The sequence below is a fragment of the Hyla sarda genome, chromosome 3 (assembly GCF_029499605.1).
Source record: "Hyla sarda isolate aHylSar1 chromosome 3, aHylSar1.hap1, whole genome shotgun sequence".
In the NCBI taxonomy this organism is placed as follows: domain Eukaryota; kingdom Metazoa; phylum Chordata; class Amphibia; order Anura; family Hylidae; genus Hyla; species Hyla sarda.
The window spans coordinates 258,912,846-258,928,459 of NC_079191.1; the positions used below are offsets into that span (position 1 = coordinate 258,912,846).

The following is a 15,614-nucleotide window of genomic DNA, read 5'->3' on the forward strand; positions in this document are numbered from 1 at the left end:
TAATTCTTCCAGTACTTATCAGCTGCTATATGATCCACAGGAAGTTTTTTTCTTTTTTAATTTCCTTTCTGTCTGACCACAGTGCTCTCTGCTGACACCCCTGTCCATTTTAAATGGGTACTCTGGCGCTAAGACATCTTATCCCCTATCCAAAGGATAGAGGATAAGATGCCTGATCGCGGGGGTCCCGCCGCTGGGGACCCCTGTGATCTTGCACGCAGCACCCCGTTACAATCAGTCCCCGGAGCATGTTTGCTCCGGGTCTGATTACTGGCGATCACTGGGCCGGAGCATTGTGACGTCACGCTTCGCCCCCTCGATGCAAGCCTATGGGAGGGGGCGTGACAGCTGTCATGCCCCCTCCCATAGGCTTGCATTGAGGGGGTGTAGCGTGATGTCACATGGGGGAGGGGCAGTGACGTCACAATGCTCCGGCCCCGTGATTGCCAGTAATCAGACTCGGAGCAAACATGCTTCGGGGTGCTGCGTGCAAGATCACGGGGGTCCCCAGTGGCGGGACCCCCATGATCAGGCATCTTATCCCATATCCTTTGGATAGAGGATAAGATGTCTTAGTGCCGGAGTACCCCTTTAAGAACTGTCCAAAATAGGAGTAAATCCCCATAGCAAACCTCTCCTGCTCTGAACAGTTCCTAAAATGGACAGAGGTGTCAGCAGAGAGCATATAGCAGCTTATAAGTACTGTAAGGATTAAGATTTTTTAATAGAAATAATTTACAAATCTGTTTGACTTTCTGGCACCATTTGATAAAAAAAAAAGGTTTTCCAATGGAGTACCCCTTTAACCCCTTAACGACCAAGGACATAAATGTACGTCCTGGTGCGGTGGTACTTCGCGCACCAGGACGTACATTTACGTCCTGTACATGACCGCGAGCATTGGAGCATATAGCAGCCAGGGACCTGCCGGTAATGTCCGACATCTCCAATCGCACGGATGATCTGCAATCGCACGGATGTCTACCATTAACCTCTCAGATGTCGTGATCAATGCAAATCACAGGATCTGCGGCAATGCGGCTACATTTTATGTTGATCTGATCGCATGCGGCGCGGCCGCGGGGATCAGATCAGCTAACATGGCGGACCAAAGTCCCCTCACCTGCCTCCCCCGCCTTCCCGGCTTCTTCTGCTCTGGTCTGAGTTTGAGCAGACCAGAGCAGAAGATCGCCGATAACACTGATCAGTGCTATGTTCTATGCATAGCACTGAACAGTATTAGTAATCAACTGATTTCTATAAATAGTCCCCTATGGGGACTATTAAAGTGTAAAAAAAAGAAGTTAAAATAAAAGTAAAAACATTTTGAAAAATTCCCTCCCCCAATAAAAATGTAAATGTCCCTTTTTCCCATTTTAGCCCCAAAAAGTGTAAAAAAATATAATTAATAGACATATTTGGTATCACTGCATGCATAAATGGCCGAACTATTAAAATATAATGTCAATGATCCCGTATGGTGAACAGTGTGAACGTAAAAGAAAAAAAGTTCAAAATTTTATTTAAAAAGAATGTATCAAAAAATTCATAAAAGTTTTATTTACAAAAATGTGGTGTCAATAAAAAGTAGAGATCACGGCACAAACAAATGAGCCCTCATACCGCCGCTTATACGGAAAAATGAAAAAGTTATGGGTCGTCAAAATAGAGGGATTTTAAATGTACTAATTTGGTTAAAAAGTTTGCGATTTTTTTAAGCGCAACAATCATAGAAAAGTATGTTATCATGGGTATCATTTTAATCATATTGAACCACAGAATAAAGAACAAGTCATTTTTACTGTAAATTGTAAGGCGTGAAAACAAAACCTTCCAAATTTGCAAAACTGCGGTTTTCTTTTTAATTTCCCCACACAAATAGTATTTTTTTTGTTGCGCCATGCATTTTATGGTAAAAATGAGTGATGTCATGAAAAAGGACAACTGGTTGCGCAAAAAACAAGCCCTCATACTAGTCTGTGGATGAAAATATAAAAGAGTTATGATTTTTAGAAGGCGAGGAGGAAAACACAAAAATGCTAATATAAAATTGGCCTGGTCCTTAAAGGGGTACTCCACCCCTAGACATCTTATCCCCTATCCAAAGGATAGGGGATAAGATGTCTGATCGTGGGGGTCCCGCTGCTGGGGACCCCCGGGATCTCGGCTGCAGCATCCCGCTGTCATTACTGCACAAAGCAAACTCGCTCTGTGCGTAATGACCGGCAATACAGGGGCCGGAGCATTGTGATTGATGGCCTATCCTGAGGATTTTAATATCCTGGGTAACCACTTTACTAGTGACAACCACAGTGAAACCTTCCCCTCCTCAATAGTGACAGCAAGTCTGAATCCCCTCCTTAACCATCATAGTCCAGTATTTTCTTTCTGAACAGTGATTCCCCTCCTTAAAAAAGAGTGCGACAATTTCCTGTGATGGTTAACAATGACAGCCATGTAGATCCCCACCTGAACCATCACAAAGCAATGTCCTACAGCAGTTGTCTGTTTTACACTATCCTTACTTATTACAAGGGTCCCTTGGCAATAAAATAGTCACAAAGTCATTGGTAAACAATTCTAATATGACGATTCTGTGACAATCATTATAGATAATAATATAGTATAATAGCTATTACTCTAATATAAAGGCATATTTCTTCACTATATACTGTTTTATCAAATTATTTTGTTCAACTTTTTTACAGGTAGAAGAAATTACTGCAAAGACATGCGCCAGTCAGAGTAATCCAGCCAACCGGAAGGACACAAAGACAGAAGAATCAGAACAGAAACATCTGCTGGGAGATAGCATTGCTGCTGCCATGGAGCTTAGGACTCCATTAGAGGGTAATGAATGGAATTGGAAAATGGAAAAGATGGAGATGTTAGAAAAATTTGACAATGAAAGGAAAGAATGGGAATGCCAGTGGAAACTGATGCAGAGAAAGATAGAAGAGGTATGTATTGACTACATTATTAAAATAAGGCCCAAAGTGTTAAGGCTGAAGTACCTAATCTACCTACCTATCTATCTATCTATCTATCTATCATCTATCTAATCTCTCTATCTCCTGTCTATCTATCTATCTATCTATCTATCTCATATCTATCTCATATCCATCTCCTATCTATCTCATATCTATCTATCTATCTCATATCTATCTATCTCATATCTATCTCCTATCTATCTCATATATATCTATCTATCTATCTCCTATCTATCTCATATCTATCTATCTCATATCTATCCATCTCTCATATCTATCTATCTATCTCATATCTATCTCATATCCATCTCCTATCTATCTCATATCTATCTATCTATCTCATATCTATCTATCTCATATCTATCTCCTATCTATCTCATATATATCTATCTATCTATCTCCTATCTATCTCATATCTATCTATCTCATATCTATCCATCTATCTATCTCATATCTATCTATCTATCTATCTCATATCTATCTATCTCATATCTATCTATCTATCTCATATCTATCTCATATCTATCTATCTATCTCATATCTATCTCATATCTATCTATCTATCTCATATCTATCTATCTCCTGTCTATCTATCTATCTATCTATCTCATATCTATCTCATATCCATCTCCTATCTATCTCATATCTATCTATCTATCTCATATCTATCTATCTATCTATCTCATATCTATCTATCTCATATCTATCCATCTATCTATCTCATATCTATCTATCTATCTCATATCTATCTATCTCATATCTATCTATCTATCTCATATCTATCTCATATCTATCTATCTATCTCATATCTATCTCATATCTATCTATCTATCTCATATCTATCTATCTCATATCTATTTATCTCATATCTATCTATCTCAATCAAATCTATCTGTCTCATATCTATCTATCTCATCTATCTATCTATCTATCTCATATCTATCTATCTATCTCATATCTATCTCACATCTATATCTCATATCTATCTATATATCTCATATCTATCTATCTATCTATCTCATATCTATCTATCTATATCATATCTATCTATCTATCTATCTCATATCTATCTATCTATCTCATATCTATCTATCTCATAGCTATCTATCTATCTCATATCTATCTCATATCTATCTATATCATATCTATCTATCTATCTATCTATCTCATATCTATCTATCTCATATCCATCTCCTATCTATCTCATATATATCTATCTATCTATCTCATATCTATCTATCTCCTATCTATCTCATATCTATCTATCTATCTATCTCATATCTATCCATCTATCTCATATCTATCCATCTATCTATCTCATATCTATCTATCTATCTATCTCATATCTATCTATCTCATATCTATCTATCTCATATCTATCTCATATCTATCTATCTATCTCATATCTATCTATCTCCTGTCTATCTATCTATCTATCTATCTATCTCATATCTATCTCATATCCATCTCCTATCTATCTCATATCTATCTATCTATCTATCTATCTCATATATATCTATCTATCTATCTATCTCCTATCTATCTCATATCTATCTCATATCTATCCATCTATCTATCTCATATCTATCTATCTATCTATCTATCTATCTATCTCATATCTATCTATCTATCTCATATCTATCTATCTCATATCTATCTCATATCTATCTATCTATCTCATATCTATCTCATATCTATCTATCTATCTCATATCTATCTATCTCATATCTATTTATCTCATATCTATCTATCTCAATCAAATCTATCTGTCTCATATCTATCTATCTATCTCATCTATCTATCTATCTCATATCTATCTATCTATCTCATATCTATCTCACATCTATCTATCTCATATCTATCTATCTATCTATCTCATATCTATCTATCTATCTATCTCATATCTATCTATCTATCTCATATCTATCTATCTATCTATCTCATATCTATCTATCTATCTCATATCTATCTATCTCATATCTATCTATCTCATATCTATCTATCTACCTCATATCTATCTATCTATCTCATATCTATCTATCTCATATCTATCTATCTATATCATATCTATCTATCTCATATCTATCTCATATCTATCTATCTATCTCATATCTATCTATCTATCATATCTATCTATCTCATATCTATCTATCTATCTCATATCTATCTCATATCTATCTATCTATCTCATATCTATCTATCTCCTGTCTATCTATCTATCTATCTATCTCATATCTATCTCATATCCATCTCCTATCTATCTCATATCTATCTATCTATCTCATATCTATCTATCTATCTATCTCATATCTATCTATCTCATATCTATCCATCTATCTATCTCATATCTATCTATCTATCTCATATCTATCTATCTCATATCTATCTATCTATCTCATATCTATCTCATATCTATCTATCTATCTCATATCTATCTATCTATCTCATATCTATCTATCTCATATCTATTTATCTCATATCTATCTATCTCAATCAAATCTATCTGTCTCATATCTATCTATCTCATCTATCTATCTATCTCATATCTATCTATCTATCTCATATCTATCTCACATCTATATCTCATATCTATCTATATATCTCATATCTATCTATCTATCTCATATCTATCTATCTATATCATATCTATCTATCTATCTATCTCATATCTATCTATCTATCTATCTCATATCTATCTATCTCATAGCTATCTATCTATCTCATATCTATCTCATATCTATCTATATCATATCTATCTATCTATCTATCTATCTATCTATCTCATATCTATCTATCTCATATCCATCTCCTATCTATCTCATATATATCTATCTATCTATCTCATATCTATCTATCTCCTATCTATCTCATATCTATCTATCTATCTATCTCATATCTATCCATCTATCTCATATCTATCCATCTATCTATCTCATATCTATCTATCTATCTATCTATCTCATATCTATCTATCTCATATCTATCTATCTCATATCTATCTCATATCTATCTATCTATCTCATATCTATCTATCTCCTGTCTATCTATCTATCTATCTATCTCATATCTATCTCATATCCATCTCCTATCTATCTCATATCTATCTATCTATCTATCTCATATATATCTATCTATCTATCTCCTATCTATCTCATATCTATCTCATATCTATCCATCTATCTATCTCATATCTATCTATCTATCTATCTCATATCTATCTATCTATCTATCTATCTCATATCTATCTATCTCATATCTATCTCATATCTATCTATCTATCTCATATCTATCTCATATCTATCTATCTATCTCATATCTATCTATCTCATATCTATTTATCTCATATCTATCTATCTCAATCAAATCTATCTGTCTCATATCTATCTATCTATCTCATCTATCTATCTATCTCATATCTATCTATCTATCTCATATCTATCTCACATCTATCTATCTAATATCTATCTATCTATCTATCTCATATCTATCTATCTATCTCATATCTATCTATCTATCTATCTATCTATCTATCTCATATCTATCTATCTATCTATCTCATATCTATCTATCTATCTCATATCTATCTATCTCATATCTATCTATCTCATATCTATCTATCTACCTCATATCTATCTATCTATCTCATATCTATCTATCTCATATCTATCTATCTATATCATATCTATCTATCTCATATCTATCTCATATCTATCTATCTATCTCATATCTATCTATCTATCATATCTATCTATCTCATATCTATCTATCTATCTCATATCTATCTATCTCATATCTATCTATCTATCTCATATCTATCTCTTATCTATCTATCTCATATCTATCTATCTATATCATATCTATCTACCTCATATCTATCTCATATCTATCTATCTATCTCATATCTATCTATCTATCATATCTATCTATCTCATATCTATCTATCTCATATCTATCTATCTCATATCTATCTATCTATCTCATATCTATCTATCTCATATCAATCTATCTATCTCATATCTATCTATCTCATATCTATCTATCTATCTCATATCTATCTATCTATCTCATATCTATCTCACATCTATCTATCTCATATCTATCTATCTATCTCATACCTATCTATCTATCTATCTATCTATCTCATATCTATCTATCATCTATCTAATCTCTCTATCTCCTGATGTCACTGTTTGATTTAAAAGTGATAGAAGATTCTTGTGACTACAAATAATGTAGGGCAGATGCCTACTGTGACTATCAAAGGGGTATTCTAGGCTAGTGGAAAAAGAACTATACTCACTCTCCTTGAACCCCCAACACAATTATCAGGGATCCTGGTTTAAATGAGCAGCATTCCCAGGCTCAGGGTGTTAGTGACATTTTTCCTGCTCAACCAAACAGTGGCTAATGCTGGACACCGCTGTGGCTACACAGGCAAATACTTGTGCCAACCCCTGGAAGTGCTGTGCAGGAGGTCTGGGCTCCATGAGAATGGTGGTGGTAGTGGGACAGTGAGGGAAATAAATGACCACCACTTTAAGTACTGAATAAATTGTAGGTATTTTATAATAGTCTGACAACCAGAAAATGACTGGGCTTCATGTGACATAGGAAATGGTCTGCCCTGTGTCAGGTGACTTCCTGTGAACAACATGATGACTTTATCCCCTATCATATTTCTTCTGGCAGCTCACAGACCGCTCCCCACCCAGGTCTACTATATCTCTATGTCTCCATTTATAGATTGATGTTGCTAACTCTGTGGAATCAGGGTATAAAGGAGTAGAGTCCATACAAAGTCCATACATTGATTAACTACAGAGTTGTAGAGTTATACACCTCACCTGATCACAGTGCTGCCTCTGCTATGTGCATTAAACAGATTCTGTAGGGTGTTCTACAAATTGCAGCCTCACACCAATATCCCGTGTACAAACAGACAAAGAGGAAAGCACACAGGCTGTAGTTCTACACCATACAGTATAATGCTCTATGTCATTCTTGGAACTGAAGTTTATATCACTGACCTGTCACTGCACTTATGATATGATAGAGCAAGTGCAGTGATGGGGCTCTACTCCCTCTCTTTGCAATGCCAGACACATCATGGGAACTGCAATCAGCAATATGAAACCAAATCAGTAGGGAAATTGTCATTAAGATGGCTAACAGTCCATGCATGCCACATCAGGTAAAACAGGAAAACACAAGGAATACTATATATAAGAAACAAAAATCCTGGATTTCTTCCTTAAGTTTTCTTTTTCTTTTGTTCAGCTGTATCAGGAAGTCAAATTGAGAAGGGAGAAGAATAGTGCTGAAGACAGGCTGGAGGAAAAAATGCTGCAGTTCTCCCTGCCCTTTTCACAGGTTGAACCTACAAAAACAACAAATGTGGCAGGAGTGAATGATGTGGTTAGCATTAAGCCTGACAGTATTGACAGGATGTGGCATAATGACTATTCTCGTACCAAGGTAGAGAAGACGGAGCTCAAAATGCTCAGTCAGAATTACCATATCTGCAGCGTTGAATCTGAAAAGAGCATTGCCCAAAGAATGTCCAAGACAGAAAATGACACCCTGAATGATGTAAGTGCATGAAATAGGCTTCATAAGACTGGATATGATTGTAATTTACAGTCATCTGTAAGCTGTATTTATTCTACAGGCATTGAAAGAGATTGCTAAAGTAAGCGAAGAACTGTGTAAATACCAGGAAGAAATCCAGACAAGAACCAACTGCAAAAAGTATGTATTCTCCTGAAAGTGTCAATTATGTATAAAGGTTTAGAGTTACTAGTTATTGATTTTATTATGGTACACAGAACTGTGATTGGGCCGACTCTTTTATAGCTTTTATTAACTATAGCTCAATGTAATAATGTAAAATATTCCATTGCCTTTCCTTTGTTTCCTCCCTCCCCTTTAGCACACTCTATTGCTTAAACCATGGCTGGCATCAGCATCTGGGAAGATTCCAGGGACTGTTGTTATGCACTTGGCAAGCTGAAGGAAGGATTGGCAGAGGAACCTGCCTGAATTAGAATAGAGTAGAAAAGAAATAAGTAACCTCCAGCACTTTAGTGGTGTCTCCAGTGTCCTGTTCTGGTCCATGGCTGCAATTCTCTTCCTGAACTGCAGCGTTAGGCTGCGTTCACACAGAGTAATTCAAGAGGAATTTGCTCGAGAAATTCCTCTTGAATCCTCAATAGAAGTCAATGGTAAAAATAAATTCCGCCCGACATTGTTTTTATGTGGAATTTGCACGGAATTCGTGCGGAAGTGGCTGAAAAACCTTTCACTTCTTTTTTCCGCCCGTAAATTTTTCGGCGTGAATTTCTCTTGATTTGCTAAGTGTGAACGCACCCTTACACTTGGGCCTGGAGTAATGTCGGGGCCCACTGTGTCACCCTGCTGCTCAGCCAATCACTAGCAGCAGCTGGCCCCGACATCACTTTGGGCCCAAGCATCACGCTACTGCTTAGGATGAGGAAAGCAGCTGGGGACTGAAGCAGGACATCTGAGACACTGCGGGAGCACTGGAAGTCAGTAGAGGTTTTTTTTTAAAATATTTTTTTACTTTAGAATGGGCATTGTTCTAACCCCCACAGACGATTCCCCTTGCCGAATAACCTCTTTTACTACACCTATCTGCTATATCACCTGTTCCTAGGGATACATGTACCCTTGGATATTATAGGTGATCTTATGATCTTATAATAAGCTTGTGAAGGCTAAACATTATTCATCCTTATGCTTTTCTGACAACTGTGGAGACAGTATAGGGGAATGGATAGTGAGAAGGTAGTGCTTTGAGCATAGCAATTCCCAGTATAGGAACGTAGCTGGTTTTCATAGTTAACAAGCCCATAGGAAGAATCTATGGTTGTGTAAGTCAGTCAGTGCACTTAACAAGTTCGGGTTTGGTCCTAATTTCAGGAAGTGAATCTCCATCCTGTATAGACATCCCAAGGCTCAGGTCCTCGTGAATGGTATTTGTTCTCTCCCGTTTTCTTTAGGCCGAGGGATGTGGAAGGGGTGTCCTCTGTCCCCGCTCCTGTTGTGTATTCGGCAGGATCCTGATTACCTTGGTATGTCGACAGGAGGGAGAGAGGAGCGAATCAGGCTCTACGCCAATGATATTGTTCTTTTTTTTTTTTTTTTTCTAGCCCTGACCTCACATTGCCTTATATGATCCGCTTGATGGACAGGTTTGGTTATTTTTAGGACTTGTTCATTAACTGGACTAAATCAGTTATTATGCTGCTATTGGACTTCTGTCATGTGTGGACTTCCGGTGGGGACCAAGTTCAAGTATCTGGGGCTATTTATTCACAGGAATAATTCAATCATTCTAATATTCTGTTCCTTTTGCCATACATTAGAGATAAATTTAGGATATGGAGGACGCTGCCCCTTGCTGTTGCTGGCCGTATTAATCTTATAAAGCTTATTATCCTACCTGAATGCCTCTATGCTTTGGAGCATGCCTCTGTCCCGGTTCCAAAATCTTTTTTTAATACGTTACACTCCCTTCTGTCCCCCTTTATCTGCGGTCCTAACAGGCCCAAAATTCGCCTGACCAGTCGGCAATTTCCAAAGTTGGCAGCTGGTATGTCTCTGCCTGATTTTCACCTATATTATTTAGCTGGTCAACTCCATTTTATTCGTCATTGGGTGCTTGATGCCCCAACGCCTGATGCTGAACAGTCCTTGTCCCAGTATGTACCCAGTCTCTCTTTGAAGCTTGTGTTAGAGAGTCGGACGATGGGAGGCCAAACTTTTTTGCCTCTTCACAAACTGGCTGTCCAAATATGGAAGGCTGCTAAATCTGTTTACTCTTATAATGATATACCCTCAGATACTCCGCTGTGGCATAATCCAAATTTCACACATTTTGCTGGTACTCTTGACCCTCCGTTTTTGCAGAATGTTGGAGTTCATACTTTAGAACACCTGTTCTCTGAAAATGTGCTGCTGTCTTTTGATCAAGTGCAGTCTGAATATAATATTCCTCGACATTGTTTTTTTTTAAATATCTGCAATTGCGACACGCCCTTAATGTTCAGTTTCCGGAGGGGAGCCCACCTATTTCTGCATTTTCCATTGATCGGGGTATTGAAATCACATGGTCCTCGGGGTCTCGTGTACATCTTTTATACTCACCTTATACAAGCTAAGAAATACCGTGCGCCCTTGACTGCAGTACGATGCTGGCAATCCTATATCCGTTCCATTACTGATGATGATTGGAAGGAGATTCTTTCCTCTCACATGGTTGTATCTCTGGCTGCCAATAATAAACTCATTTAATTAAAAATTATTCATTACAGTTATGTCACTCTCATTAGATTGCATAGAATGGGTAGATCTGCTTCTAATGCTTGTCACCGGTGTGGTGCAGCTCTGGCGGATTTCTGGCACCTCCTTTGGGCGTGCTCATATATTGTAGATTTCTGGACTGAAGTGTTGTGACTCCTTGCTACTCTTGTGAATCCTCCTCCTCCATTGGATCCCTTGGTGTGTATATTCGGAGTTATGGATGAAGAGGTGTGGCCTCATCATACCCGCACCTTTTTACAGGAATCACTGTTCTTGGCAAAAAAGGCTGTGGCCCTTCGATGAATGAACCCGAGGCTCCCTACTATGGCTAAGTGGAGAGATCTGATTAATGCTGTCATACCCTTTTCCCACCTTGTCTATAAGAATAGGAAATGCCTGGTGCCATGGTGCTCTTCCCCTTTGACCCTCTGTTCATATACCATGACTGGCCACCGTAATCTTTAGGATTGGTGGTGAAATTTTCAAGCAGATTTTCTGTTCACAAATTCCGCTTCACAAATTCCAAAGTGTGAATTTGTGAACGGAAACCCATTCACTATACTATACATTTTAGTAAGCGGAATTTCTGCCTGCAATTTCAAAGCGGAATTGCAGGCGGAAATTCCGTAGTGTGAACTTAGCCTTAAATAGACATATGAAAAGTTTTGATCGGACTGATCATGAGAACCACAAGGAAGAACACCATGCTTTGCGTAATCCCAGCCCTGTGTCATGTGACCTGGATGGAGGACTCTTTAGCCAGATAAATGGATATTTAATCACTGTCCCTTTTAAAGGTCACGCTTATTTCCCTGCTTATTCTCATCATCTGTCAGGGTCTGAACACTCAGACTCCGACTGATAAAAACTTTTGACATGCATCTAGGATATGTAAAAAGTCTTTTCTATTGACAGGTATGGTTTAAAGGTTATATAATAACATCGAAGAAAAACCAAGGTATTCTGGGACACAAATTTCGATCTTTATTGTTTAGCAAAAAAGACATACATTTAAAAACATTTAAAAAAGGCACAAAATACCAAGATGGTCCTACAAATACACAACCGGAGGTCCATAGAACAAGGGGTTAATCCCCAAAAATACCTGTGTATACAGATAGCTAAAAGAGCCTACTTTGTAATAACAAAAGTGTCCCAACTAGTGGCTGCACCCAGTAAGGTAACAGCCCTATACATTTATACACATAGCAAGAGGTTGTTAACTTCACCTTCTAAGGACACACCAGGACCTCCGTCACCCAACGTTTCGCAATTAGATGCTTCTTCCGGGGCGTCATGTACACCACCAGTCTTATTCCAGAATCTTATAGAAAAACTAACAAAAAGATAACATCTATACAGAAAAAATAACCATTTCACATATCATTGCTTCTTGAAATACAATGGTTTTTCTCGATATGTTTAAGAAATGCTCCCAAGAAATATGGTTTTGGACTTGTGTCAGAAATCCCATTTCCCATGAGGCTATAAGAATGTGGCCAAATCCTTTTTTATCCCTGAGTTTTACTTGATGGAACAGGCCAATGTTGGCGTAGAATCAGTGTAGTTTAAGAAAGAAGTCTTTATATCTACAACATGATTTTATCCTCACAAGAGTAATGTCTTTTTCATTTAAGTAGAAACATTACTGTTTCTGCTCCAAGTTGGAAGTGGAAGAGACTACAATACACAGTAATGGGGCCGTGGTATGTGTTTTTATATGAACTTAAGGTCAGCTTAACAGCAGAAACATTTTATTAGGTTTTTGGCAGGAATATAGAAGTTGACACAACGATTGAACAAATACATTTTTGCGAGGTGGGAGACACAACAGGGTCCTTCTTCAAACATGATAAGCATTGGCTAGAGCAATAGACTTCCCCTTTGTCTTTTAGCAGATTATGTATTAGAGATATACTTGCTGATTACTCTAATTGTAGAGTAACAGCTGACTTTATTATATGTAGATGATAGACAAAGAAGTAGGTTAACTCTTCATTGGCTACATAAATAAACTAGTCAGTGCTTAAAGAAAACGTTGTCAGGAATGTCATGCTGCCTACACCATGGGAGCCTGAAATGGAGACGGACCAAACCCCTCTGAGCAAAATGCCCTTGCGGTATAAACTCCTTAACTGAAGCCCAATCTATTGAATACAACTTTAATTATGTGTATTTAAAATATTTAGGTTAACTTTTATGAGGTTGTGATTCACATTAAAACATACAGTGCATGTACAGTAAATGTTGATACTAACAGATTTTCTGCTAGTTGTGTTGCTAAATACCTCTGCCTATTGTTATTGACTAATGTTAATGACTGCCTTATCTGGCAAAATATATAAACCTTCTCACTTCAGTGCCTGTAGGCAGAAGTAGAAGACTCTGTAGCTTCTTTGTTCTTTCTCTGCACTCCACAGTATGTTAAAAAAAAAAAAAAAAAAAACTATCATAATGGAGGGGCATGCTGTGCATAACTAGCTTGCCCCCTGACTGGTGAGCAGTTAAGGGGTTAAGAAATATACAGGCAAGGTTTTTAGCCCCCTCCCCCGTCTGTAAAAACTTGTTGGTAACTATAGTGGTATGTCCCATGGGTGGGGGGAAGGAGTGCACCAATCAGTGGTGTAATAGTTTCCCGGGCTTTCAGGGGCCCTCCCCTGGGTATTTATAGCTGTGGTGCCTCCCTTCCCCCCTCAATCTGCCCAGGACCCGGAGTTTTGACTGCTGGTTGGTATGTGTCTGCCTTTTATTTGTGGCCTGGATGGAGCAGGAGGGTGGGGGCTGGCATGCTCCCTTATGGCTGAGCTGGCCTCCCCTCCTGTTGCACCCGAGGCGGGTTCGGGAGGCTGGCGGACCTCTCACAGTCCCGCTCTCCTACCCACTATGGCCCCTGTGAGCCCTGTCCCGCCCGTTCCTTTTGCCCTCTTCCCTGCCTGTGGCCAAAGCCCTCTCCCCTGCCTGTGCCTGTATCCCTCCCTATGGGCATGCTCCTTATGAGCATGCTCTGCTGTTTTCCTTGTCCCCCCCCCCCCCCCTGTCCCCCTCCGTCTCTTTTTCCTCTTTGCGGTCCCCTCCGTCTCTTCCCCCCCCCCCCCCTGGCTCTGGAGGCAGCGGCCCCTGGGGGGCTGCTGCTTTTTTAACTCCCTATGTGCAAATGGACGCTTATTAACGTCCATTTGCGCTCCTTCAGATATAATGCTATATACGTTATATCCGTGGGGTCCCGGTTGCTCTTAGCAACCAGGACCCATGCTATGCCGGACATCGCCGATCAGGCAGATGTCCGGCATTACATCTTTAGACGCGGCGATCTAAGTTCATCGCCGTGTCTGAAGGTGTACTTTCAAGCATCCCGGCTGCTCAGTCGGGCTGATCGGGACAATCGCGATCTAATCGCGTTGTCCCGATCAGCTGGGACACAGCAGGAGGGTCACTTACCTGCCTCCTGCGCGTCCGCTCGTTGATTGATTGCTCCAAGCCTGAAATTCAGGCTTAATCAATCGTTGATGGCACCGATCATTGCCATGTTAATACAGGGCAGTGTAGCTAACCTAATGTTCCCCTGGAGATGCAACTATCCTTTTGTCAATTGAGTTGTTCCTATAGTGCAAAGTGCAGAAATTAGTCCTCTGGACACTAGGACCTGTCGGTAGTGGAGATGAGTCTGATGACAACGGTACTTACCTTGTCCCGTTCAATGCCGGGGATCTCTGGTAATCTTCTATGTTAAGCTTCAACTCTTGGCCCGGCTTGGCACAGGCGGAGCTTAGTGACATCACCGCTGCTGTTCTCAGCTGAAGCTGAAGAGGTGATTACCGGAGATCCACGGAACGGGACAAGGTAAGTTACATTGTCATCAGTGTCAACTGCACTACCTGTCGGTACCGACAGGTTAGTGCAGGTGACAAACAACAAAAAACGTGGTCTCAAATGGCTGGAGGTGCTCATCCCCAAATGCGGTTGTGCATTTATACTGGGGGAGCAGATCCTGCCCTTGTTGTCCGTTTCTAGGGGTGATCCCCAGCATATAAATGCATACAATGGAGGATGCCTGCAGCGGACTACAAGTGCCACAATAGAATCCTACACCAGATAGACGGTGTGGATGTGTAACAATTAGAATAATACAATACAGGAATATGGGTGCACAACTGTGGTAGATGTATACAATGACATTGGCTATCCCTCAACACTGATGTTAAAATTGAGACATTTGCCGGTGTATCCTTATATGAAGGACACACCAGAGCCCGCACACCAACGCCAAGGTTTCTCAAAATGGTACGGGACCTACGCTAATCC

The 15,614-nt window shown here is 39.0% G+C and overlaps 1 protein-coding gene across 1 annotated transcript in view; it reads left to right on the forward strand.

Annotated features, from left to right (window-relative positions):
• SOGA3 (SOGA family member 3) overlaps positions 1-15,614 on the forward strand; it is a 91,107-nt gene that overhangs the window by 57,201 nt on the left and 18,292 nt on the right. The window contains exons 3-5 of the mRNA XM_056566491.1: positions 2,709-2,960; positions 8,268-8,579; positions 8,659-8,738. Of these exons, the coding sequence (XP_056422466.1) occupies positions 2,709-2,960; positions 8,268-8,579; positions 8,659-8,738 (644 nt within the window). The remainder of the gene's footprint in view (positions 1-2,708; positions 2,961-8,267; positions 8,580-8,658; positions 8,739-15,614) is intronic.